Raw genomic sequence first — 26,594 nt, forward strand, 5'->3', positions numbered from 1 at the left:
TTGACTGCCGATATTATCGACCGATAAATACTTTAAAATGTAATATCGGAAATTATCGGTATCGGTTTCAAAAGGTAAAATTTATGACTTTTTAAAACGCCACTGTACGTAGTGGTACACGGACGTAGGGAGAAGTACAGAGCGCCAATAAACCGTAAAGGCACTGCCTTTACGTGCCGGTCCAATCACATAATACCTACGGCTTTTCACACACACTAGTGAATGCAATGCATACTTGGTCAACAGCCATACAGGTCACACTGAGGGTGGCCGTATAAACAACTTTAACACTGTCACAAATATGCGCCACACTGTGAACCCACACCAAACAAGAATGACAAACACATTTCGGGAAAACATCCACACCGTAACACAACATAAACGGACGGCGTGGCGAAGTTGGTAGAGTGGCCGTGCCAGCAATCGGAGAGTTGCTGGTTACTGGGGTTCAATCCCCACCTTCTACCATGCTAGTCACGTCCGTTGTGTCCTTGGGCAAGACACTTCACCCCTTGCTCCTGATGGCTGCCGCCATCAGTGTGTGAATGTGTGTGTGAATGGGTGAATGTGGTAATACTGTCAAAGCGCTTTGAGTACCTTGAAGGTAGAAAAGCACTATACAAGTATAACCCATTTATCATTTATCATTTAAACACAAGAGAACAAATACCCAGAACCCCTTGCAGCACTAACTCTTCCAGGACGCTACAATATACACCCCCCGCTAACCCCCACCACCTCAACCTCCTCATGCTCTCTCAAGGAGAGCATGTCCCAAATTCCAAGATCCTATTTTGAGGCATGTTAAAAAAAAGAATGCACTTTGTGACTTCAATAATAAATATGGCAGTGCCATGTTGGCATTTTTTTTCCCATGACTTGAGTTGATTTATTTTGGAAAACCTTGTTACATTGTTTAATGCATCCAGCGGGGCATCACAACAAAATTAGGCATAATAATGTGTTAATTCCACGACTATATATATCGGTATCGGTTGATATCGGAATCGGCAATTAAGAGTTGGACAATATCGGAATATCGGCAAAAAAGCCATTATCGGACATCTCTAATAACAATATACTTTATACATTTGATCAAGACACTTTTTTTTTAATCCCTACAATGTATTTTTCTCTTCATTACCACCCATAGTGAAACAAAGTCCCTTAAAGAGCATAAACAATATTTATTACATAAAACGTTGAGGCGTGTATCAACATGGAGGGCAATTTGTGTACATGTTGTTGTCATGACATAGAAACTAGCGACCATGTACTTTTTCATGTTGAGTCATTGTGGAACCTTGTCTGAACTCTGTGAAAACCTCTTTTCACATCACTTACACCACGTTTCATCTAATATTGTATTTGATGTGCTTCTCCCACACAAAAAAGGACTCTCGTGTAACACTGTATCCTGTCTTGCAGAATGGCATGTCCATACAGTAGATGTTAATAACTTAAAAACTCCCCCTAACATAACTGCATTAACAGTACTTTCAATTGTATCTCAAATCCATTAAAGATGTGCACACATGTCATTTTTTTGTGAAGCTCTTTTGTGGTTTTCTTTGTCTTCCAATTTTTCATTCTCATATATTCTCTTTTTTGTGTATTTTATTGCAACCGTTTTTGTACAGTTATTGCACTGTTTTACTACAAACTGTATTGTTATGGTTGTATGGAAACAAAGTCCATCCATCCATCTTCTTCCGCTTATCCGAGGTCGGGTCGCGGGGGCAGCAGCCTAAGCAGGGAAACCCAGACTTCCCTCTCCCCAGCCACTTCGTCCAGCTCCTCCCGGGGGATCCCGAGGCGTTCCCAGGCCAGCCGGGAGACATAGTCTTCCCAACGTGTCCTGGGTCTTCCCCGTGGCCTCCTACCGGTCGGACGTGCCCTAAACACCTCCCGAGGAGAATTTCTAGGCGCAGTCAAGGCGTTGAGGGGATCCGGTTTGGTGGCTGCAGGATTAGGTCTCTGCTTTTTGCAGATGATGTGGTCCTGATGGCTTCATCTGGCCAGGATCTTCAGCTCTCGCTGGATCGGTTCGCAGCCGAGTGTGAAGCGACTGGGATGAGAATCAGCACCTCCAAGTCCGAGTCCACGGTTCTCGCCCGGTAAAGGGTGGAGTGCCATCTCCGGGTTGGGGAGGAGACCCTGCCCCAAGTGGAGGAGTTCAAGTACCTCGGAGTCTTGTTCACGAGTGAGGGAAGAGTGGATCGTGAGATCGACAGGTGGATCGGTGCGGCATCTTCAGTAATGCGGACGCTGTATCGATCCGTTGTGGTGAAGAAGGAGCTGAGCCGGAAGGCAAAGCTCTCAATTTACCGGTCGATCTATGTTCCCATCCTCACCTATGGTCATGAGCTTTGGGAAACAAAGTCAATTCAGTAAAAAAAAATAATTTGCTCGGGCAGGAGATTTAGAGCTGCCAGCCGGGGTAGGCCGATTGACAGTCTGAGCTAAATGGCTTCGAGGGAACATACAAGGAGAAGAAGAGACAGAAGCATTACTGCTTTAACCGACCGCTCTAGGTCAGAAATCGCAGGTAAGGTACTCCACTATCATTTTGCACCACAATAGAGTAAAAGCATCCTGTCGGGGCTCTGCTAGCGGGGACCAAGATGGGGGCAGCTTTGGATAATTCAATAGGCAGGAATAGGAAGATGGGCGGGATATTTTTTGGATGAAAGAGTCCGTGATCGTGCCATGTTCGGAGTAAGGGGAATCATTTTAATCTCTGATTTCACCGAGCTTTCAAGAGGGTTGAGAAGTCTCATGGGTGACGGTGGAGAGGGGAAAGGCAGTGAAGCATCTCTGGAGGGTGTAGATGCAGCAGGTGGGATCCAAGTTTGTGGTGAGGGCCGTGATGAAGGTGATGATGAGAGAGTTGCTGCATCAGAATCCTGTATTAGGAATACTGGAGGTGCTGCTGTGTATTGAGTCCAGTGCTGGGTTCTTAGGTTCCTCTTCTCTCTCCTCTGCGACAGCGCCGGATCCGGTCCAGACCTATGATGCCTCAGAGCGTGGAAGAGGTTATCTGTCAGTCGTCAAGCAGAGTCCTATCTTTGACCTTGGCACCTGGCACAATTGCTTTGTCTGTTTGACGTTTCGAGCTACTGTAACTTATTTTTGTTTGTGATACACGGCCACGTTTAGCTGGGACAGTGGCAAAAATCTGTATGTTAAATTTATTCCGGGTGACATTACATGTCGGCCGTGGGTACTAACATTCTGACTTGGCTTTGGTTTATCAATCAATCAAAGTTTACTTATATAGCCCTAAATCACGAGTGTCTCAAAGGGCTGCACAAGCCACAACGACATCCTCGGCTCAGATCCCACATCAGGGCAAGATGGAGCGACCAACAGTAGTTACTGACAGTGAGTTTCTGAAGTGTTCCTGAGCCCATGTGGTGATATCCTTTACACACTGATGTCGCTTGTTGATGCAGTACAGCCTGAGGGATCGAAGGTCACGGGCTTAGCTGCTTCCGTGCAGTGATTTCTCCAGATTCTCTGAACCCTTTGATGATATTACGGACCATAGATGGTGAAATCCCTAAATTCCTTGCAATAGCTGGTTAAGAAAGGTTTTTTATTAAACTGTTCAACAATTTGCTCACGCATTTGTTGACAAAGTGGTGACCCTCGCCCCATCCTTGTTTGTGAATGACTGAGCATTTCATGGAATCTACTTTTATACCCAATCATGGCACCCACCTGTTCCCAATTAGCCTGTTCACCTGTGGGATGTTCCAAATAAGTGTTTGATGAGCATTCCTCAACTTTATCAGTATTTATTGCCACCTTTCCCAACTTCTTTGTCACGTGTTGCTGGCATCAAATTCTAAAGTTAATGATTATTTGCAAAAAAAAAAAAAAAGTATATCAGTTTGAACATCAAATATGTTGTCTTTGTAGCATATTCAACTGAATATGGGTTGAAAAGGATTTGCAAATCATTGTATTCCATTTATATTTACATCTAACACAATTTCCCAACTCATATGGAAACAGGGTTTGTAGTTTGCACGCTTGTACAGTCAATGTATATGTGTGTACTGTATTTGTGTATGTAGTTCAGTATACGGGAGCTTATATGGGGCGGCATAGCTCGGTTGGTGGAGTGGACGTGCCAGCTACTTGAGGGTTCCAGGTTCGATTCCCGCTTTCGCCGTCCTGGTCACTGCCGTTGTGTCCTTGGGCAAGACACTTTACCCACCCGCTCCCAGTGCCACCCACACTGGTTTAAATGTAACTTAGATATTGGGTTTCACTATGTAAAGCGCTCTGAGTCACTAGAGAAAAGCGCTATATAAATATAATTCACTTAACTATACTAAAGCACGTTTTACTATTTAACGTTTATTTAATTAAACATTAATTGTGTCTGCTAGTCATACTTGCCAACCTTGAGACCTCCGATTTCGGGAGGTGGGGGGGCGTGGTTAAGAGGGGAGGAGTTTATTGACAGCTAGAATTCACCAAGTCAAGTATTTCATACATATATATATATATATATATATATATATATATATATATATATATATATATATATATATATATATATATATAATAAAATAAATATATATCCTGAAAATATGCAAACAAAACTGTGTTTAGATAATGATACTTCAAACTTGCATAAATAAATATTAAGGAATATAACATAACTTGGCTTCTGTGAGCTTCAAAATGTAATGAATAAAATGCTAAAGTTGTTGATAAACAAGCAATTATTTTAATAATTAAATATGGTCATTTTAAATGAATTATTATGATAATTTAAAATGAATTATTTCAAATATGTTTATTTTAATTATATGGCTGGATGTAATAAGGAGTCAGAAAAAATACAAATAAAAATACAATTCATTTTGATGTTTTTAGCAAAATATAGTAAAAATTTATTTATTTAAAAAAAAATTTTTTTTTTATTATTAAATATATTTATTTTTAGGTAAGATAAACATAATAATACAATTTGTCTCTAGTATGGATGATTTAGTTCTTGTCACCCTGTTGTCCTCCCGTTGTGAAAAAAGGCTGTCCTCACTCAGGTCCGCATGGAGCTGGAGGGGGCGTGGCCTCCAGCTCCGGCTGAAAATCGGGAGATTTTCGGGAAAATATTTGTCCCGGGAGGTTTTCGGGAGAGGCGCTGAATTTCGGGAGTCTCCCGGAAAATTCGGGAGGGTTGGGAAGTATGCTGCTAGCGGGCTAACGATAGCATGTTAGCTTCGTAAATTATACAGAAATACTGTAAAAAATATATAACTGTAAAAAATATATAATTCACATTACCTCATTAGCTGCATGCACTAGAGGTGAGTCAAATTTATTTTTTCAATTATTTCACCAGCAACTCTTAAATGTGACTTTTTGTCCCGTGGCTTGGCGAAACGAGTGTGCACCATTCATTATTGTCCCAGGAAAACACGTGTTTGGCGAACAATTATTCCGTAGTTGAGAACACCTCGAAGACGTCAAAACAGGAGGACAAAACAAGATGGTGTTTGACGGAGAAGGCGTTGTTGTTTGTTATTATAGTTAATTGGTCTGAATCAGAACGTACATAAATGTAGTTTAATAGAGCAAACGCCGTCAATAACGGGTTGTATCTGGTTACGTTGCTAGTTAGCTTAGCGTGTTAGCCGCTAACGAAGAGAGGCGGAAGTGATCGAAACACATCGCTAAGCAGAGATCAAGTGTGAGTGTAAAGTGTTGTGATTGTGTGAAAATGCGTAAGTTACAAATGCTGAGAGCGCTGGTGAATCAGCGACTAACTGCTGCTGTTGAAGAAATATTTGTGATGTTCGAAAGAACGATAGCAGAGTACGAGGAGGAACTTTCTCGAACAAAAGAGGAGAAGGAGCGACAACGTCAACGACTGGACGCTGTTTTCAAGAAACATCAAGTTGTGTTACACACAACAGGTTTGTTTACTTCTTACTCTCACATGTTTATGTCAATGTTAGCTACCTCTCTTTGTAATATATATTTTCTGCTGGATCTACTCTCTATTTTATGCTGCAGCTGTTACATATACTGTAAAATTGTACATGGTAATTGTTATATATTGTATATATTATATAATAATATAATATATCAGGATATAACATTTATTGTATATATAATATGTAAATATTACATATGTTATGTTTATATTGGGGCAGCACGGTGGAAGAGGGGTTAGCGCATCTGCCTCACAATACGAAGGTCCTGAGTAGTCTTGTGTTCAATCCCAGGCTTGGGATCTTTCTGTGTGGAGTTTGCATGTTCTCCCCGTGACTGCGTGGGTTCCCTCCGGGTACTCCGGCTTCCTCCCACCTCCAAAGACATGCACCTGGGGATAGGTTGCTTGGAAACACTAAATTGGCCCTAGTGTGTGAATGTGAGTGTGAATGTTGTCTGTCTATCTGTGTTGGCCCTGCGATGAGGTGGCGACTTGTCCAGGGTGTACCCCGCCTTCCGCCCGATTGTAGCTGAGATAGGCTCCAGCGACCCCAAAAGGGAATAAGCGGTAGAAAATGGATGGATGGTTGTTTGAGAACAGGTTCACAAACTAGGAATTTTTCTTGGTGCAACATAAAACACATATAACACAGACTGGTAATAACAAGAGCTGTAACTGGGCTATCAGATCTTGTTATAGACTTAGAAGGAATTCAAAGGAGCTACTGTTAGGAGTTATTGTTCATGTGCCTGATGGCCGATGGGGAAAAAACTGTTCAGGTGGCGGGAGGTGTGGGTCTGGATGGACCGTAGTCTCCTGCCTGAGGGGAGAGGGGAGAATAGTTTGTGTCCAGGGTGAGAAGAGTCAGCTGTGATCCGACTCACACGCCTCCTGGTCCTGGAGGAGAACAAGTCCTGGAGGGATGGGAGCTTGCAGCCAATCACCTTCCAAGCAGCACGTACCATGCGCTGCAGTCGATGCTTATCCTGGACTGTGGCGCCGGGGAACCACACGGTGATGGGGGAGGTCAGGATGGACTCGATGATGGCTGAGTAAAACTGCACCAGCATCTCGGTCGGCACCTTAAGTTTCCTCAGCTGCCGCAGGAAAGTACATACTCAGTGGCCTAGTGGTTAGAGTGTCCGCCCTGAGATCGGTAGGTTGTGAGTTCAAACCCCGGCCGAGTCATACCAAAGACTATAAAAATGGGACCCATTACCTCCCTGCTTGGCACTCAGCATCAAGGGTTGCAATTGGGGGTTAAATCACCACAAAATGATTCCCGGGCGCGGCCACCGCTGCTGCCCACTGCTCCCCTCACCTCCCAGGGGGTGATCAAGGGTGATGGGTCAAATGCAGAGAATAATTTCGCCACACCTAGTGTGTGTGTGACAATCATTGGTACTTTAACTTTAACTTTAACTTTAACATCCTCTATACCTGCATTACCCTTTCCATCCTTGCACTTTCCATCATTGTAACTGAGCTACAGTGTGGAACAATGTCCCTTGTGGATCATTAAAGTTAGTCTAAGTCTTACTAACATTATATTTATTTATAAGCCTCCTCTAAGACAAACCAAACAGTCCAGTTTCGATGCCCTGAGATGACAATGACCTGGATGAATGAGAACCTTCGTAGACTATTAGCACTATTCTTAAATAGATTGTTTATAAGAAGGTGAAACGTCATGTGAGGATGATGCACTGCTTTGTTTTTATATCGTTCATGAAAACAAGACAGTTTCAGACACACAATATTTATGAGAGGTTGATGTTCCTCTCAGTGTGTAACAATGTGTATCAACATGTTTACACAAAACTCACACAGTCACCAAATATATTTTACATTGTAATCAATATAATTCATAGTTTCATGGCTAATTTCACTTCCTGATTCTGACCATACTTGCCAACCCTCCCGATTTTCCCGGTAGACTCACGAATTTCAGTGCCCCTCCCGAAAATCTCCCGGGGCAACCATTCTCCCGAATTTGTCCCGATTTCCACCCGGACAACAATATTGGAAGCGTGCCTTAAAGGCAATGCCTTTAGCATCCTCTACAACGTGTCGTCACGTCTGCTTTTCCTCCATACAAACAGCGTGCCGGCCCAGTCACATAATATATGCGGCATGTACACACACATAAGTGAATGCAATGCATACTTGATCAACAGCCATACAGGTCACACTGAGGTAGGGATGTCCCGATCCGATATTTGGATTGGATCGGCCGCCGATATATGCTAAAAAATGCGTATCGGCAAGGCATGGGAAAATCCAAATCCAGATCCAGTTTAAAAAAAACTCCGGTCCGTGTTTTCCAACGCACCGATTTAAATATACATTCCACTTTTCTGCTGCTCCCTTATTTCCGTTCGGCATTTTCCAGCACACCTTCAACACATCCACAGGTCTGTGGATTCTCACGCAGTTGCTTTTAGCTGCTGGCATTACACGACAGGATTTTCTCACTCTTTCCTGTGTCTCCCTCTCACAGACAGCAAGTACACCTTCTTACACACGTCACATACTGTCACGTCATACGTCTCATACGTATACGCCCTCTCCCAGCAGAGAGTGAGGTAGCAGCATGGCTAACGTTAGCTGTGATGCTAGCGCAGCCGCTAAGGTGCACGCCTGCTCAAGCGTCCTCTGCGCACGGCAAATCTATGCCACGCACAAAATCAAATAAAAAAATAAGCGCATAACAATTTTCGACACACGGACACGACAGAAAAAACAGTTTACGTCATCATTGTTCAAATATTGTAAGGTCTGTCGAGACGCTTATCTCCATTCGGTGCCACATGCCCACACCATCAAAATGCCGAGGCAAACATTTCCACATCAACACCGTATGAAAAAAATAGTGACTTTTTTTAGTTGTCATTTCCCTCTCTGCATGAACGTTTAAAAGTAGCACATATTAATGCAGTATGAAGAAGAATGTTTTAATGTAGACACATAGAATCATCATACTGCTGTGATTATATGCATCAAGTGTTCATTCAAGGCTAAGGCAAAATATCGAGATATATATCGTGTATCGCAATATGGCCTTAAAATATCGCAATATTAAAAAAAGGTCATATCGCCCAGCCCTAGTTCAATGATGCCATTTCTGTTTGTCATGTATAATTTTGTATATTTTGTGTTTATCCTTGAATAAACAGGTCAGTTTCTTGTTACCAACCATTGTGTATTATTCAAACTCCCCTAATTCAGCTGGCTAGTTGTTATCAAGAGTACTGAAACCCTTTTCAACATGATTCTGACAACTAAGTAGGCTAAATAAATTTTAACTTTAATACATGCTCGGATAGGCCAGTATCGGTATCGGTCAGTATCGGTATCGGATCGGAAGTGCAAAAACAATATCGGTATCGGATCGGAAGTGCAAAAACCTGGATCGGGACATCCCTACACTGAGGGTGCCGTATAAACAACTTTAACACTGTTACATATATGCGCCACACTGTGAACCCACACCAAACAAGAATGACAAACACATTTCGGGAGAACGTCCGCACCGTAACACAACATAAACACAACAGAACAAATACCCAGAACCCCTTGCAGCACTAACTCTTCTGGGACACTACAATATACACCCCCGCTACCACCAACCCACCCCCCCTGCCCCCACTCCCGAATTCGGAGGTCTCAAGGTTGGCAAGTATGATTCTGACCTACATGCATCAATAAGTGAAAGTAAACATTTATTGTCAATCATCTTTCAGTAGGTAAAGTAGTCAACACTTGATTTATTAAAAGAACATAAAGGTGACTGACCTAACATAGTAAAACATGTTTTGGTAAGAGTTCCTTCTGGCCCAGCTACCAAAATGGCAATAAAGAAAAATAATTTATATGATGACAAAAACATAGTATGAATTTTATAAGTAGCTTTGTAATGAGAATTGTTTTAAATCCATATTTTTTTTACGTTATGTGAGGACAATGCCTTGCAAGGTTAAAGGTAGAGATAAGGTTTACGTGTAATAGTCCGACATATATACAGGAAAAAAATGTTTACACACTTTACACCAGTGAGGGTAAAGGTAAAAATGTCTCGATCAATGCTGGCTCGTACTTATAAAACCTTGTAAATTGCATCACCTCAAATTTTCAAAACTTTTTTTTTTTTACTCACTGTACCCCTTTTGAAGTAAGTTTAGTGGCTGGGACAAATTTAAGTCTTTCCCGTGTTTTTGTTGGTTGTTGAGCCACACACTTTTGACACATGAGAACACAAATAATGTCATTGTGTTAACAGTGTGTTTCTCTTCTCTCTTAATCTTTATTTACTTATTTACCCAACAGACGTCCAGCAGCCCCCCCACATTGAAGAGGAGGAAGTGTGGATCACTCAGGAGGAAGAGTGTCTTCTAGGGCAGGAAGAGGCTGATCCCACCAAGTTTCCACTGACTGTTGTCTCTGTGAAGACTGAAGACCATGAAGACAAACCACCTGAGTCCTCACAGCTTCATCACAGTCCAAGTAAGCACAACATCCACATATTTTATTCTCAGGGCATTCAGTCCATCACAACTGGACTGTTCACTTTGTCTTAGAAGACATTTGGCCTCTCATCCAAGTAGACTTCATCAGTTCATGCTCATAGACTTACAATCTTAAATCTTTTCGTCTTCTATTCTATTCTAATTTATCAACATTTTGTAAAAACTCTTTAATTTAAGTACATAATTGAAAGGTCTAACAAATTATGTTTAAAATTTTTAAGCTTATTATTTGTGCAGCCCGGTCAGAATTTATGGAGCATGATATTACGAAAGCCCACAGCAAAGCAGAGTTATTTGTGTAAGATGGTAAGTGCAAGTTCAACCATTTGTGGCTGTAGAACAAATCATTCCATACGTGATTGAAGCCAGTGAACAGAAACATAAAAACATTTTCACCAACTTTAAAACTCAAGCCAACATGGAGGACAGCGTTTGTAAACATTAAGGTGAAAGGGAATGGAAAGATAATGAAAAATTGGAAAATTGTGGACAACCTACTCAGTTAGAGTGTCCACCCTGAGATCAGTAGGTTGTGAGTTCAAACCCCGGCCTAGGCATACCATTTGAATGCAAAAAGGTGGCCTTCGCAGAAGATTGTCAGAACATATTTTTGGTCAGCAGAACAGAGACTTAAATTCCGGAAACTCAGGGACTTATTTCTTTGTCTACACCCTCTCTGTCTATGATGATTTACAACTGGCTTAACCGTCAATAGTTGTAGTTCAAGAGCAGTCCTGTAGCCTGTAGGATAAGGGAAAAACTGAACTAGAAAAGTTCTCCCTCAATTAATCAGCTCAGTTTGCATAGCGTTAGACGGATCAGCAGAATACTTTTATACAATTTCAATTGTTAGATCCGATGTCACAGTTTATATGTCGAAACTCAATTCAACCTGCTTGTAACGCTTTAAAACCTGTTTTATTTAATGTGTGTTTGATATTGTCTTGTTGGAACACCCGGTTGTGCACAAAGTTCAATCTTTTCACCGTTGATCGGTAGTGAAGCAAAGTAGCTCAATATTTGTCTCTTCTGGCCATAACACTTTTGTCCCAATAGTATTTGGTTTGGAAGTGTGAGTAGCATTCAAGGTAAATCCATCTTAGAGCTGGCAACTTTGGGACATGGACTTCTTTCTTTGTCTGCACCCTCTCTGTCTATGATGATTTAAAACTGGCTTAACCGTCAATAGTTCTAGTTCAAGCAGTTGGCAAGCTTGAGCTTTGACAGTTCCCAGCTGTTCGCTGAACATCCTAACTAAATAACTTCTAGATAAACGTGACAGTAATGTTCTTCTCTCCAACCATGGGCAATGGCCCGCTTAAAATAGCCTGGATAGTTCAGTCGGTAGAGCATCAGACTTTTAATCTGAGGGTCCAGGGTTCAAGTCCCTGTTCAGGTGGTTTATCTCTTTACCTTCCAGCATAAGCTTATTTTCTGCTACCCAAAAGACAACATCAACACCAGTCCTGTATTTATTTGTATGTGAAACAGCACGATTTAATAGTCAAATTAAGAAAAAACATTGGCAAAAGTACAATGCACCATAATGGTTATCCAGGACAACTGATTTTAAGACTGCGTCAGCAAGACAAGACGATCACGGACATCTTTTTAATCGAGTACATGCCATAAAAGTCTCCTCAGTAATGACACTAGGTCAAGAGACCACACTACTATGCGGAAACCCGGGATTGAACCAGGGACCTTTAGATCTTCAGTCTAACGCTCTCCCAACTGAGCTATTTCAGCTGAGTGAAATACTACTTCAGCTGAAAGACACCCACCTGGATCCACTCTTTGAAATACACCCAAGGACTTACCTGTTGCTGACATTTGAATACAAAAAGGAGATCTTTGCAGAAGATTGTCACATCATCTTTTTGATTAAGTAATGACTAATTAAGCAATGGTTAAGTAATTTGAGGCCTGGATAGCTCAGTCGGTAGAGCATCAGACTTTTAATCTGAGGGTCCAGGGTTCAAGTCCCTGTTCAGGCGGTTTATCTCTTTACCTTCCAGCATAAGCTTGTTTTCTGCTACCGAAAAGACATCAACAGCAGTCTTGTATTTGTATGTGAAACAGCACGATTTAAAAGTCAAATTAAGAAAAAACATTGGCAATAGTACAATACACCATAAAACAATATAATAGTTATCCAGGTTAAACATGACAACTGATTTTAAGACTGCGCCAGCAAGACAAGTGGTCACGGACATCCTTTTAATAGAGTTCATGCCATAAAAGTTTCCTCAGTAATGACACTAGGTCAAGAGACCACACTACTATGCTGAAACCCGGGATTGAACCAGGGACCGTTAGATCTTCAGTCTAACGCTCTCCCAACTGAGCTATTTTAGCTGAGGATAAAACTACTTCAGCTGAAACCCACCCACCTGGATCCACTTTTTGAAATACACCCAAGGACTTACCTGTTGCTGACATTTGAATGCAAAAAGGAGGCCTTCGCAGAAGCTTTTCACAGCATATTTTTGGTCAGCAGAACAGGGACTTAAATTCCAGAAACTCAGGCACTACTTTCTTTGTCTACACCCTCTCTGTGTATGATGATTTAAAACTGGCTTAACCGAATAGTTCTAGTTCAAGCAATTGGCAAGCTTGAGCTTTGACAGTTCCCAGCTATTCGCTGAACATCCTAACTAATTTACTTCTAGATGAGGGTGCCAGTAATGTTCTTCTCTCCAACCATGGGCAATTATGAAGTAAGAAGAGCCTGGATAGCTCAGTCGGTAGAGCATCAGACTTTTAATCTGAGGGTCCAGGGTTCAAGTCCCTGTTCAGGCGGTTATCTCTTTACCTTCCAGCAAAACCTTATTTTTTTGCTGCCCAAATGACAACATCAAGAGCAGTCCTGTAGCCTGTAGGATTAGGAAAACCACTTCAGCTGAAACCCATCCACCTGGATCCACTCTTTGAAGTACACCCAAGGACTTACCTGTTGCTGACATTTAAATGCAAAAAAGAGGCCTTTGCAGAAGAATCTCACAGCATATTTTTGGTCAGCAGAACAGGGTCTTAAATTCCAGAAACTCATGGACTTCTTTCTTTGTCTGCACCCTCTCTGTCTATGATGATTTAAAACTGGCTTAACCGTCAATAGTTCTAGTTCAAGCAATTGGCAAGCTTGAGCTTTGACAGTTCCCAGCTATTTGCTGAACATCCTAACTAATTAACTTCTCGTTGAGGGTGCCAGTAATGTTCTTCTCTCCAACCATGGGCAATGAACGAGTAAAAAAAGCCTGGATAGCTCAGTCGGTAGAGCATTAGACTTTTAATCTGAGGGTCCAGGGTTCAAGTCCCTGTTCAGGCGGTTTATCTCTTTACCTTCTAGTTTAAGCTTATTTTCAGCTACCGAAAGACAACATCAACAGCAGTTCTGTATTTGTATGTGAAACAGCACGATTTAAGAGTCAAATTAAGAAAAAAACATTGGCAAAAGTACAATACACCATAAAACAAAATGATGGTTATTCAGGTCAAACATGACAACTGATTTTAAGACCGTGCCAGCAAGACAAGCAGGTCACGGAGATCATTTTAATGGAGTAAATGCCATAAAAGTCTCCTCAATAATGACACTAGTTCAAGAGACCAGACTACTATGCTGAAACCCGGGATTGAACCAGGGACCTTTAGATCTTCAGTCTAACGCTCTCCCAACTGAGCTATTTCAGCTGAGGTTAAAACTACTCCAGCTGAAACCCACCCACCTGGATCCACTTTTTGAAATGCACCCAAGGACTTACCTGTTGCTGACATTTGAATGCAAAAAGGAGGCCTTCGCAGAAGCTTTTCACAGAATATTTTTGGTCAGCAGAATAGAGACTTAAATTCCAGAAACTCAGGCACTTCTTTCTTTGTCTACACCCTCTCTGTGTATGATGATTTAGAACTGGCTTAACTGTCAATAGTTCTCGTTCAAGCAATTGGCAAGCTTGAGCTTTGAGCTTTGACAGTTCCCAGCTATTCGCTGAACATCCTAACTAAATCAAATCAAATCAAATCAACTTTATTTATAGAGCACATTTAAAATTTACCACAGGGGTAGCCAAAGTGCTGTACAATGAGCAGGTTAAAAGATAAAACGAGTACCGAGCAAACACAACACAACACAAACAGAACACGATAAAAAATAAATAATTAAAATAGAATTAATAAAAACACAAAAACATAAAAACAGGATCACAGCAGGTGTATTATGGGGCGCCATTGCAGGATGGATATCACTCAGTGTTAAAAGCCATGGAATAAAAGTATGTTTTTAAGAGAGATTTAAAAACAGGAAGAGAGGAGGCTTGTCTAACACTCAGGGGTAGGTCGTTCCAGAGCTTGGGGGCAGCAACGGCGAAAGCTCTGTCACCTCTAAGCTTCAGCCTTGTGTCAGGGACCGTCAACAGCAGCTGATCGGCTGATCTTAAGGATCGGGTGGGGCAGTAAGGCTGAAGGAGGTCGGAGAGATAGGTTGGCGCGAGGTTGTTTAAACATTTAAAAACAAATAAAAGGAGTTTAAAATGTATTCGGTAACGCACAGGGAGCCAGTGAAGGGACGCTAAAATAGGGGTGATGTGCTCACGTCTGCGGGTCTGTGTTAGCAGACGAGCAGCAGAGTTCTGCACGAGCTGCAGGCGGGCGAGGGAGGCCTGGCTAATGCCAACATACAGGGCATTACAATAATCAAGACGAGTAGAGATAAAAGCGTGGATTAATTTCTCAAGATCATGTCTTGATAGAAGCGGTTTCACTTTCGCTATTTGGCGTAATTGATAAAAGCTTTTTTGAACGACGCTGCTGATTTGTTTTTCGAATTTAAAATCTGAGTCAAACTTTACCCCCAGGTTTGTGACAGAGTCGCTGAGATACGGGGTCAGAGTGCCGAGGTCAACGTTGGGGGAGGGAGAGCGACTTGGACCGAACAACATAACTTCTGTTTTATCTTCATTTAGGCTCAGGAAGTTAGCTGAAAGCCAGACTTTGATGTCGTGCAGGCAGTCAATAAGACGTTGAACCGTGTTATTTTGTGCCATGGGAAAATAAATCTGGCAATCATCGGCATAAAAATGAAATGCAATACTGTACTTCCTAAAAATAGAACCAAGGGGGAGAAGGTAAAGCGCAAATAAAATTGGGGCAAGGATTGAGCCCTGGGGGACCCCATGTGGTAAAGGAGCTGTGGACGACATAAAACTGTCTACTTTTACACAAAAACTCCTGTCGGTTAGGTACGACCGGAACCAGTTGAGGGCGACGCCCTTAATGCCCACACAGTTCTCAAGACGAGTGATTAAGGTGGCGTGGTCGACGGTGTCGAACGCAGCAGACAGATCTAAAAGCACCAGGACAACATATTTACCAGAATCAGTGGACAGGAGGATATCGTTAAAAACTTTTAGAAGCGCTGACTCTGTGCTGTGGAGGGCTTTAAAACCGGACTGGAACAGCTCAGTGATACCATTATCCTCTAAGAAGGGCAACAACTGACTGTAGACAACCTTCTCTAATATTTTGGAAATGTATGGAAGATTAGAGATAGGTCTGAAGTTAGAGAGGAGAGAGGGGTCGAGGCTGGGTTTTTTAAGTAGAGGTCGTACCACTGCATGTTTAAACTCTACTGGAACTATTCCAGAAGAGAGGCTACTATTGATAATGTTAAGGACACTTGATCCAATAGTAGCAAGTACCTCCTTAAACAGGCGAGGTGGGAGGGCATCTGCAGGAGAACCAGAGGGCTTCATATGACTAACTGTGTCACTTAAAAAAGAAAAGGACACCGGCTCAAACTGATGGAAAACAGAAGAGAAATGCAGGGGAACAGAAGGGTCATATGAAGGCTGAGATAGACTGGCTCTAGTTGACACAATTTTGTCAGTGAAAAAATGGAGACAATTTTCACAGAACTCAAAAGAAGCATCAAAACCAGCAGATTTGGGAGCATCAATGACAGTGTTAATAGTTTTAAACAGAACTCTGGGGTTGTTACAGTTAGAAGATATAATCTGAGATAGATATATATTCATTTCTGCTTTTACAGTCATCTGAAAGGAAAACAGGCTTTCTTTAAAAATGGCAAAGGACACATGCAGCCTGTCTTTTTTCCATTTTCTCTCTGCTCTTCTACATACGCGCCTGGCAGCCCGAGTGACGTCATTCAACCAGGGCTGAGGCGTTGCTTTAGAGCGGCGGCATTTGAAGGCGCGATCGTGTCCAATGTTTGTAAACAGATAGAGTTGAACCCAGAAACCAACTCTTCAGTATTCAGACACACAGATGCTGCAGAATTATCATCACAAAGAGTCGAAAAAATAGAGGAGAACCGAGCAGGAGACGAAGAATTAAACATGCGAGAGCGTTGGGGCGGTGCGCACAATTTAACTGGACACTGCGTGGCAATATCAAACAGGATCGGCATGTGATCAGAGAACACAGCGTCGCAAATGTCCAAATTAAAAACACACAAACCATACGAGAGCACTAAATCGAGTGTATGCCCGCGTTCATGTGTAGAACCACACACAGACTGTACAAAGTTAAATGAGTCGATTATATTCAGGAAGCTCCTGGAAAGCGGCTCATCTGAACAGCAGGTGTGAATATTAAAATCACCCACAATAAGGACACGATCATATTTGGGCAGGATTTCAGCCAGAAATTCAGAAAAGTCAGTTATAAAGTCTTTGTGGTACTTGGGTGGTCGATAGATGACGGCACACAGGACGACATCAGAAAGACCCAGTTCAAACATGCACAGTTCGAAGCTTGAAAAGGAGGATTGTAGGCGGATCTGACGGCATTTAAAGTCATTTTTAAAAACGACTGCTAATCCTCCTCCTTTTCGACCGGACGGCCGTGGGGAATTAAAGTAGGAACACTCCGGAGGCAGAAGTTCATTAAGAGGGGCGGACTCACCGGCTCTCAGCCATGTCTCCGTCACACAGAGGAAGTCCAGTCCGCGGGAAGTGAAGAAATCCTTCAGGATAAAAGTTTTGTTTGTCAAAGATCTTGCGTTCACAAGACCGAACCTGGCGGGGGCCAGCACGTCCAAGGCCACAATTAATCCGGGTGGGGCCCGACACACAGCCCGCAGGTGGCGGTGATCCACCCCGCGCCTCCGGGGGCGGGGACAGCAGGAGCGACGACGGCAAGCTTCTTCCTCCAAACCAACGATAGGAACCAGCCAGGAGCCGATCGGATCGAGCGAGCGTGGGTGCAGGAGGAGACCGGATACCGCACCATTCCTCCTTCGGGGAGCCACGGGAAGCCGGGCCAGGAGTGCCTTAACTTTCACCAGCTGGCCGCCACGTTTACCGCGGCGCCGGAGACGCTTCCGCCGGGGGAGAGGAGCCAGGGGGCGGGAAAGGAAGGCAGGAATCCGGCCAGGTGAAAAAGCTGACTGGGACGTCGAAAAACCAACGTCGAAGTTGATCATATCAGTGGGAGAGGGGCAAAGATCCAACAGTGTTTGGCGGTCATACACAAGCAGTGAGCTGACAGAGACGAAAATAGACGCAAAAAACACAAAAACGAACAGAGCTGACAGCGAGAGACGGCAGGCCAAAGCACATACTGGCGCCATCTTGCATCGGGGTGTGGTCATTGTGTCATCGTGGTCAACTAATTTACTTCTAGATGAGGGTCCCAGTAATGTTTTCTCTCCAACCATGGGCAATTATGAAGTAAGAAGAGCCTGGATAGCTCAGTCGGTAGAGCATCAGACTTTTAATCTGAGGGTCCAGGGTTCAAGTCCCTGTTCAGGCGGTTATCACTTTACCTTCCAGAAAAAACCTTATTTTTTTGCTGCCCAAAAGACAACATCAAGAGCAGTCCTGTAGCCTGTAGGATTAGGAAAAACCACTAAAGCTGAAACCCATCCACCTGGATCCACTCTTTGAAGTACACCCAAGGACTTACCTGTTGCTGACATTTGAATGCAAAAAGGAGGCCTTCGCAGAAGAATCTCACAGCATATTTTTGGTCAGCAGAACAGGGACTTAAATTCCAGAAACTCAGGGACTTCTTTCTTTGTCTACACCCTCTCTGTGTATGATGATTTAAAACTGGCTTAACCGAATAGTTCTAGTTCAAGCAATTGGCAAGCTTGAGCTTTGACAGTTCCCAGCTATTCGCTGAACATCCTAACTAATTTACTTCTAGATGAGGGTGCCAGTAATGTTCTTCTCTCCAACCATGGGCAATTACGAAGTAAGAAGAGCCTGGATAGCTCAGTCGGTAGAGCATCAGACTTTTAATCTGAGGGTCCAGGGTTCAAGTCCCTGTTCAGGCGGTTATCTCTTTACCTTCCAGCAAAACCTTATTTTTTTGCTGCCCAAATGACAACATCAAGAGCAGTCCTGTAGCCTGTAGGATTAGGAAAACCACTTCAGCTGAAACCCATCCACCTGGATCCACTCTTTGAAGTACACCCAAGGACTTACCTGTTGCTGACATTTGAATGCAAAAAGGAGGCCTTCGCAGAAGAATCTCACAGCATATTTTTGGTCAGCAGAACAGGGACTTATATTCCAGAAACTCAGGGACTTCTTTCTTTGTCTGCACCCTCTCTGTGTATGATGATTTAAAACTGGCTTAACCGTCAATAGTTCTAGTTCAAGCAATTGGCAAGCTTGAGCTTTGACAGTTCCCAGCTATTTGCTGAACATCCTAACTAATTAACTTCTCGTTGAGGGTGCCAGTAATGTTCTTCTCTCCAACCATGGGCAATGAACGAGTAAAAAGAGCCTGGATAGCTCAGTCGGTAGAGCATCAGACTTTTAATCTGAGGGTCCAGGGTTCAAGTCCCTGTTCAGGCGGTTTATCTCTTTACCTTCTAGTTTAAGCTTATTTTCAGCTACCGAAAGACAACATCAACAGCAGTTCTGTATTTGTATGTGAAACAGCACGATTTAAGAGTCAAATTAAGAAAAAAACATTGGCAAAAGTACAATACACCATAAAACAAAATGATGGTTATTCAGGTCAAACATGACAACTGATTTTAAGACCGCGCCAGCAAGACAAGCAGGTCACGGAGATCATTTTAATGGAGTAAATGCCATAAAAGTCTCCTCAATAATGACACTAGTTCAAGAGACCAGACTACTATGCTGAAACCCGGGATTGAACCAGGGACCTTTAGATCTTCAGTCTAACACTCTCCCAACTGAGCTATTTCAGCTGAGGTTAAAACTACTCCAGCTGAAACCCACCCACCTGGATCCACTTTTTGAAATGCACCCAAGGACTTACCTGTTGCTGACATTTGAATGCAAAAAGGAGGCCTTCGCAGAAGCTTTTCACAGAATATTTTTGGTCAGCAGAACAGAGACTTAAATTCCAGAAACTCAGGCACTTCTTTCTTTGTCTACACCCTCTCTGTGTATGATGATTTAGAACTGGCTTAACTGTCAATAGTTCTCGTTCAAGCAATTGGCAAGCTTGAGCTTTGACAGTTCCCAGCTATTCGCTGAACATCCTAACTAATTTACTTCTAGATGAGGGTGCCAGTAATGTTTTCTCTCCAACCATGGGCAATTATGAAGTAAGAAGAGCCTGGATAGCTCAGTCGGTAGAGCATCAGACTTTTAATCTGAGGGTTCAGGGTTCAAGTCCCTGTTCAGGCGGTTATCACTTTACCTTCCAGAAAAAACCTTATTTTTTTGCTGCCCAAAAGACAACATCAAGAGCAGTCCTGTAGCCTGTAGGATTAGGAAAAACCACTAAAGCTGAAACCCATCCACCTGGATCCACTCTTTGAAGTACACCCAAGGACTTACCTGTTGCTGACATTTGAATGCAAAAAGGAGGCCTTCGCAGAAGAATCTCACAGCATATTTTTGGTCAGCAGAACAGGGACTTAAATTCCAGAAACTCAGGGACTTCTTTCTTTGTCTGCACCCTCTCTGTGTATGATGATTTAAAACTGACTTAACCCTCAATAGTTCTAGTTCAAGCAATTGGCAAGCTTGAGCTTTGACAGTTCCCAGCTATTCGCTGAACATCCTAACTAATTAACTTCTCATTGAGGGTGCCAGTAATGTTCTTCTCTCCAACCATGGGCAATGAACTAGTAAAAAGAGCCTGGATAGCTCAGTCGGTAGAGCATCAGACTTTTAATCCGAGGGTCCAGGGTTCAAGTCCCTGTTCAGGCGGTTTATCTCTTTACCTACCGAAAGACAACATCAACAGCAGTTCTGTATTTGTATGTGAAACAGCACGATTTAAGAGTCAAATTAAGAAAAAAACATTGGCAAAAGTACAATACACCATAAAACAAAATGATGGTTATCCAGGTCAAACATGACAACTGATTTTAAGACCGCGCCAGCAAGACAAGCAGGTCACGGAGATCATTTTAATGGAGTAAATGCCATAAAAGTCTCCTCAATAATGACACTAGTTCAAGAGACCAGACTACTATGCTGAAACCCGGGATTGAACCAGGGACCTTTAGATCTTCAGTCTAACGCTCTCCCAACTGAGCTATTTCAGCTGAGGTTAATACCACTCCAGGTGATACCCACTCTCCTGGACCCACTCTTTGAAATACACCCAAGGACTTACCTGTTGCTGACATTTGAATGCAAAAAAGAGGCCTTCGCAGAAGATAGTCACAAAATATTTTTGGTCAGCAGAACTGGGACTTAGATTCCAGAAACTCAGAAATGTCTTTCTTTGTCTGCACCCTCTGTCTATGATGATTTAATACTGGCTTAACTGTCAATAGTTCTAGTTCAAGCAATTGGCAAGCTTGAGCTTTGACAGTTCCCAGCTATTCGCTGAACATCCTAACTAATTTAATTCTAGTTGAGGGTGCCAGTATTGTTCTTCTCTGCAACCATGGGCATTTACGAAGTAAGAAGAGCCTGGGTATCTCTGTCGGTAGAGCATCAGACTTTTAATCTGAGGGTCCAGGGTTCAAGTTCCTGTTCAGGCGGTTATCTCTTTACCTTCCAAAAAAAACCCTTATTTTTTGCTGCCCAAAAGACAACATCAAAAGCAGTCCTGTAGCATGTAGCATTTGAATGCAAAAAAGAGGCCTTCGCAGAAGTTTTTCACAGCATATTTTTGGTCAGCAGAACAGGGACTTAAATTCCAGAAACTCAGGGACTTCTTTCTTTGTCTACACCCTCTCTGTGTATGATGATTTAGAACTGGCTTAACTGTCAATAGTTCTCGTTCAAGCAATTGGCAAGCTTGAGCTTTGACAGTTCCCAGCTATTCGCTGAACATCCTAACTAATTTACTTCTAGATGAGGGTGCCAGTAATGTTTTCTCTCCAACCATGGGCAATTACGAAGTAAGAAGAACCTGGATAGCTCAGTCGGTAGAGCATCAGACTTTTAATCTGAGGGTCCAGGGTTCAAATCCCTGTTCAGGCGGTTATCACTTTACCTTCCAGAAAAAACCTTATTTTTTTGCTGCCCAAAAGACAACATCAAGAGCAGTCCTGTAGCCTGTAGGATTAGGAAAAACCACTACAGCTGAAACCCATCCACCTGGATCCACTCTTTGAAGTACACCCAAAGACTTACCTGTTGCTGACATTTGAATGCAAAAAGGAGGCCTTCGCAGAAGAATCTCACAGCATATTTTTGGTCAGCAGAACAGGGACTTAAATTCCAGAAACTCAGGGACTTCTTTCTTTGTCTGCACCCTCTCTGTGTATGATGATTTAAAACTGACTTAACCCTCAATAGTTCTAGTTCAAGCAATTGGCAAGCTTGAGCTTTGACAGTTCCCAGCTATTCGCTGAACATCCTAACTAATTAACTTCTCATTGAGGGTGCCAGTAATGTTCTTCTCTCCAACCATGGGCAATGAACTAGTAAAAAGAGCCTGGATAGCTCAGTCGGTAGAGCATCAGACTTTTAATCTGAGGGTCCAGGGTTCAAGTCCCTGTTCAGGCGGTTTATCTCTTTACCTTCTAGTTTAAGCTTATTTTCAGCTACCGAAAGACAACATCAACAGCAGTTCTGTATTTGTATGTGAAACAGCACGATTTAAGAGTCAAATTAAGAAAAAAACATTGGCAAAAGTACAATACACCATAAAACAAAATGATGGTTATTCAGGTCAAACATGACAACTGATTTTAAGACCGCGCCAGCAAGACAAGCAGGTCACGGAGATCATTTTAATGGAGTAAATGCCATAAAAGTCTCCTCAATAATGACACTAGTTCAAGAGACCAGACTACTATGCTGAAACCCGGGATTGAACCAGGGACCTTTAGATCTTCAGTCTAACGCTCTCCCAACTGAGCTATTTCAGCTGAGGTTAAAACTACTCCAGCTGAAACCCACCCACCTGGATCCACTTTTTGAAATGCACCCAAGGACTTACCTGTTGCTGACATTTATATGCAAAAAGGAGGCCCTCGCAGAAGCTTTTCACAGCATATTTTTGGTCAGCAGAATAGAGACTTAAATTCCAGGAACTCAGGCACTTCTTTCTTTGTCTACACCCTCTCTGTGTATGATGATTTAGAACTGGCTTAACTGTCAATAGTTCTCGTTCAAGCAATTGGCAAGCTTGAGCTTTGACAGTTCCCAGCTATTCGCTGAACATCCTAACTAATTTACTTCTAGATGAGGGTGCCAGTAATGTTTTCTCTCCAACCATGGGCAATTATGAAGTAAGAAGAGCCTGGATAGCTCAGTCGATAGAGCGTCAGACTTTTAATCTGAGGGTCCAGGGTTCAAGTCCCTGTTCAGGCAGTTATCACTTTACCTTCCAGAAAAAAACGTATTTTTTTGCTGCCCAAAAGACAACATCAAGAGCAGTCCTGTAGCCTGTAGGATTAGGAAAAACCACTACAGCTGAAACCCATCCACCTGGATCCACTCTTTGAAGTACACCCAAGGACTTACCTGTTGCTGACATTTGAATGCAAAAAGGAGGCCTTCGCAGAAGAATCTCACAGCATATTTTTGGTCAGCAGAACAGGGAATTAAATTCCAGAAACTCAGGGACTTCTTTCTTTGTCTGCACCCTCTCTGTGTATGATGATTTAAAACTGACTTAACCCTCAATAGTTCTAGTTCAAGCAATTGGCAAGCTTGAGCTTTGACAGTTCCCAGCTATTCGCTGAACATCCTAACTAATTACCTTCTCATTGAGGGTGCCAGTAATGTTCTTCTCTCCAACCATGGGCAATGAACTAGTAAAAAGAGCCTGGATAGCTCAGTCGGTAGAGCATCAGACTTTTAATCTGAGGGTCCAGGGTTGAAGTCCCTGTTCAGGCGGTTTATCTCTTTACCTACCGAAAGACAACATCGACAGCAGTTCTGTATTTGTATGTGAAACAGCACGATTTAATAGTCAAATTAAGAAAAAAACATTGGCAAAAGTACAATACACCATAAAACAAAATGATGGTTATCCAGGTCAAACATGACAACTGATTTTAAGACCGCGCCAGCAAGACAAGCAGGTCACGGAGATCATTTTAATGGAGTAAATGCCATAAAAGTCTCCTCAATAATGACACTAGTTCAAGAGACCAGACTACTATGCTGAAACCCGGGATTGAACCAGGGACCTTTAGATCTTCAGTCTAACGCTCTCCCAACTGAGCTATTTCAGCTGAGGTTAATACCACTCCAGGTGATACCCACTCTCCTGGACCCACTCTTTGAAATACACCCAAGGACTTACCTGTTGCTGACATTTGAATGCAAAAAAGAGGCCTTCGCAGAAGATAGTCACAACATATTGTTGGTCAGCAGAACTGGGACTTAGATTCCAGAAACTCAGAAATGTCTTTCTTTGTCTGCACCCTCTGTCTATGATGATTTAATACTGCCTTAACTGTCAATAGTTCTAGTTCAAGCAATTGGCAAGCTTGAGCTTTGACAGTTCCCAGCTATTCGCTGAACATCTTAACTAATTTAATTCTAGTTGAGGGTGCCAGTATTGTTCTTCTCTGCAACCATGGGCATTTACGAAGTAAGAAGAGCCTGGGTATCTCTGTCGGTAGAGCATCAGACTTTTAATCTGAGGGTCCAGGGTTCAAGTTCCTGTTCAGACGGTTATCTCTTTACCTTCCAAAAAAACCCTTATTTTTTGCTGCCCAAAAGACAACATCAAAAGCAGTCCTGTAGCATGTAGCATTTGAATGCAAAAAAGAGGCCTTCGCAGAAGTTTTTCACAGCATATTTTTGGTCAGCAGAACAGGGACTTAAATTCCAGAAACTCAGGGACTTCTTTCTTTGTCTACACCCTCTCTGTGTATGATGATTTAGAACTGGCTTAACTGTCAATAGTTCTCGTTCAAGCAATTGGCAAGCTTGAGCTTTGACAGTTCCCAGCTATTCGCTGAACATCCTAACTACTTTACTTCTAGATGAGGGTGCCAGTAATGTTTTCTCTCCAACCATGGGCAATTATGAAGTAAGAAGAGCCTGGATAGCTCAGTCGGTAGAGCATCAGACTTTTAATCTGAGGGTCCAGGGTTCAAGTCCCTGTTCAGGCAGTTATCACTTTACCTTCCAGAAAAAAACTTATTTTTTTGCTGCCCAAAAGACAACATCAAGAGCAGTCCTGTAGCCTGTAGGATTAGGAAAAACCACTACAGCTGAAACCCATCCACCTGGATCCACTCTTTGAAGTACACCCAAGGACTTACCTGTTGCTGACATTTGAATGCAAAAAGGAGGCCTTCGCAGAAGAATCTCACAGCATATTTTCGGTCAGCAGAACAGGGAATTAAATTCCAGAAACTCAGGGACTTCTTTCTTTGTCTGCACCCTTTCTGTGTATGATGATTTAAAACTGACTTAACCCTCAATAGTTTTAGTTCAAGCAATTGGCAAGCTTGAGCTTTGACAGTTCCCAGCTATTCGCTGAACATCCTAACTAATTAACTTCTCATTGAGGGTGCCAGTAATAATCTTCTCTCCAACCATGGGCAATGAACTAGTAAAAAGAGCCTGGATAGCTCAGTCGGTAGAGCATCAGACTTTTAATCTGAGGGTCCAGGGTTCAAGTCCCTGTTCAGGCGGTTTATCTCTTTACCTACCGAAAGACAACATCAACAGCAGTTCTGTATTTGTATGTGAAACAGCACGATTTAATAGTCAAATTAAGAAAAAAACATTGGCAAAAGTACAATACACCATAAAACAAAATGATGGTTATCCAGGTCAAACATGACAACTGATTTTAAGACCGCGCCAGCAAGACAAGCAGGTCACGGAGATCATTTTAATGGAGTAAATGCCATAAAAGTCTCCTCAATAATGACACTAGTTCAAGAGACCAGACTACTATGCTGAAACCCGGGATTGAACCAGGGACCTTTAGATCTTCAGTCTAACGCTCTCCCAACTGAGCTATTTCAGCTGAGGTTAATACCACTCCAGGTGATACCCACTCTCCTGGACCCACTCTTTGAAATACACCCAAGGACTTACCTGTTGCTGACATTTGAATGCAAAAAAGAGGCCTTCGCAGAAGATAGTCACAACATATTGTTGGTCAGCAGAACTGGGACTTAGATTCCAGAAACTCAGAAATGTCTTTCTTTGTCTGCACCCTCTGTCTATGATGATTTAATACTGGCTTAACTGTCAATAGTTCTAGTTCAAGCAATTGGCAAGCTTGAGCTTTGACAGTTCCCAGCTATTCGCTGAACATCTTAACTAATTTAATTCTAGTTGAGGGTGCCAGTATTGTTCTTCTCTGCAACCATGGGCATTTACGAAGTAAGAAGAGCCTGGGTATCTCTGTCGGTAGAGCATTAGACTTTTAATCTGAGGGTCCAGGGTTCAAGTTCCTGTTCAAACGGTTATCTCTTTACCTTCCAAAAAAACCCTTATTTTTTGCTGCCCAAAAGACAACATCAAAAGCAGTCCTGTAGCATGTAGCATTTGAATGCAAAAAAGAGGCCTTTGCAGAAGTTTTTCACAGCATATTTTTGGTCAGCAGAACAGGGACTTAAATTCCAGAAACTCAGGGACTTCTTTCTTTGTCTACACCCTCTCTGTGTATGATGATTTAGAACTGGCTTAACTGTCAATAGTTCTCGTTCAAGCAATTGGCAAGCTTGAGCTTTGACAGTTCCCAGCTATTCGCTGAACATCCTAACTAATTTACTTCTA

General features: G+C 42.5%; 2 protein-coding genes and 24 non-coding genes across 27 annotated transcripts in view; 17 read left to right on the forward strand and 9 right to left on the reverse strand.

Annotated features, from left to right (window-relative positions):
- Positions 1-26,594, reverse strand: part of LOC133624003 (uncharacterized) — a 174,681-nt gene that overhangs the window by 102,676 nt on the left and 45,411 nt on the right. The window lies entirely within an intron of this gene.
- LOC133623979 (uncharacterized) overlaps positions 2,831-26,594 on the forward strand; it is a 50,624-nt gene continuing 26,860 nt past the window's right edge. The window contains exons 1-3 of the mRNA XM_072916109.1: positions 2,831-3,042; positions 6,810-6,982; positions 10,283-10,459. Coding sequence (XP_072772210.1) covers positions 2,831-3,042; positions 6,810-6,982; positions 10,283-10,459 — 562 coding nt within the window. The remainder of the gene's footprint in view (positions 3,043-6,809; positions 6,983-10,282; positions 10,460-26,594) is intronic.
- Positions 11,809-11,881, forward strand: trnak-uuu (transfer RNA lysine (anticodon UUU)). Its single transcript has one exon. It is a non-coding gene; the product is annotated as a tRNA-Lys (tRNA).
- On the reverse strand, positions 12,159-12,231 carry trnaf-gaa (transfer RNA phenylalanine (anticodon GAA)). The gene has a single exon. It is a non-coding gene; the product is annotated as a tRNA-Phe (tRNA).
- trnak-uuu (transfer RNA lysine (anticodon UUU)) lies at positions 12,407-12,479 on the forward strand. The gene has a single exon. It is a non-coding gene; the product is annotated as a tRNA-Lys (tRNA).
- trnaf-gaa (transfer RNA phenylalanine (anticodon GAA)) lies at positions 12,768-12,840 on the reverse strand. Its single transcript has one exon. It is a non-coding gene; the product is annotated as a tRNA-Phe (tRNA).
- trnak-uuu (transfer RNA lysine (anticodon UUU)) lies at positions 13,212-13,284 on the forward strand. Its single transcript has one exon. It is a non-coding gene; the product is annotated as a tRNA-Lys (tRNA).
- On the forward strand, positions 13,738-13,810 carry trnak-uuu (transfer RNA lysine (anticodon UUU)). Its single transcript has one exon. It is a non-coding gene; the product is annotated as a tRNA-Lys (tRNA).
- Positions 14,103-14,175, reverse strand: trnaf-gaa (transfer RNA phenylalanine (anticodon GAA)). The gene has a single exon. It is a non-coding gene; the product is annotated as a tRNA-Phe (tRNA).
- trnak-uuu (transfer RNA lysine (anticodon UUU)) lies at positions 18,180-18,252 on the forward strand. The gene has a single exon. It is a non-coding gene; the product is annotated as a tRNA-Lys (tRNA).
- Positions 18,706-18,778, forward strand: trnak-uuu (transfer RNA lysine (anticodon UUU)). The gene has a single exon. It is a non-coding gene; the product is annotated as a tRNA-Lys (tRNA).
- Positions 19,232-19,304, forward strand: trnak-uuu (transfer RNA lysine (anticodon UUU)). Its single transcript has one exon. It is a non-coding gene; the product is annotated as a tRNA-Lys (tRNA).
- trnaf-gaa (transfer RNA phenylalanine (anticodon GAA)) lies at positions 19,597-19,669 on the reverse strand. The gene has a single exon. It is a non-coding gene; the product is annotated as a tRNA-Phe (tRNA).
- On the forward strand, positions 20,042-20,114 carry trnak-uuu (transfer RNA lysine (anticodon UUU)). The gene has a single exon. It is a non-coding gene; the product is annotated as a tRNA-Lys (tRNA).
- trnak-uuu (transfer RNA lysine (anticodon UUU)) lies at positions 20,570-20,642 on the forward strand. The gene has a single exon. It is a non-coding gene; the product is annotated as a tRNA-Lys (tRNA).
- On the reverse strand, positions 20,911-20,983 carry trnaf-gaa (transfer RNA phenylalanine (anticodon GAA)). The gene has a single exon. It is a non-coding gene; the product is annotated as a tRNA-Phe (tRNA).
- On the forward strand, positions 21,355-21,427 carry trnak-uuu (transfer RNA lysine (anticodon UUU)). Its single transcript has one exon. It is a non-coding gene; the product is annotated as a tRNA-Lys (tRNA).
- Positions 21,800-21,872, forward strand: trnak-uuu (transfer RNA lysine (anticodon UUU)). The gene has a single exon. It is a non-coding gene; the product is annotated as a tRNA-Lys (tRNA).
- trnak-uuu (transfer RNA lysine (anticodon UUU)) lies at positions 22,328-22,400 on the forward strand. The gene has a single exon. It is a non-coding gene; the product is annotated as a tRNA-Lys (tRNA).
- On the reverse strand, positions 22,693-22,765 carry trnaf-gaa (transfer RNA phenylalanine (anticodon GAA)). The gene has a single exon. It is a non-coding gene; the product is annotated as a tRNA-Phe (tRNA).
- trnak-uuu (transfer RNA lysine (anticodon UUU)) lies at positions 23,138-23,210 on the forward strand. Its single transcript has one exon. It is a non-coding gene; the product is annotated as a tRNA-Lys (tRNA).
- Positions 23,666-23,738, forward strand: trnak-uuu (transfer RNA lysine (anticodon UUU)). Its single transcript has one exon. It is a non-coding gene; the product is annotated as a tRNA-Lys (tRNA).
- Positions 24,007-24,079, reverse strand: trnaf-gaa (transfer RNA phenylalanine (anticodon GAA)). Its single transcript has one exon. It is a non-coding gene; the product is annotated as a tRNA-Phe (tRNA).
- Positions 24,895-24,967, forward strand: trnak-uuu (transfer RNA lysine (anticodon UUU)). Its single transcript has one exon. It is a non-coding gene; the product is annotated as a tRNA-Lys (tRNA).
- On the forward strand, positions 25,423-25,495 carry trnak-uuu (transfer RNA lysine (anticodon UUU)). Its single transcript has one exon. It is a non-coding gene; the product is annotated as a tRNA-Lys (tRNA).
- trnaf-gaa (transfer RNA phenylalanine (anticodon GAA)) lies at positions 25,764-25,836 on the reverse strand. Its single transcript has one exon. It is a non-coding gene; the product is annotated as a tRNA-Phe (tRNA).

This window comes from Nerophis lumbriciformis, linkage group LG26 (genome assembly GCF_033978685.3).
Source record: "Nerophis lumbriciformis linkage group LG26, RoL_Nlum_v2.1, whole genome shotgun sequence".
Taxonomy (NCBI): Eukaryota; Metazoa; Chordata; class Actinopteri; order Syngnathiformes; family Syngnathidae; genus Nerophis; species Nerophis lumbriciformis.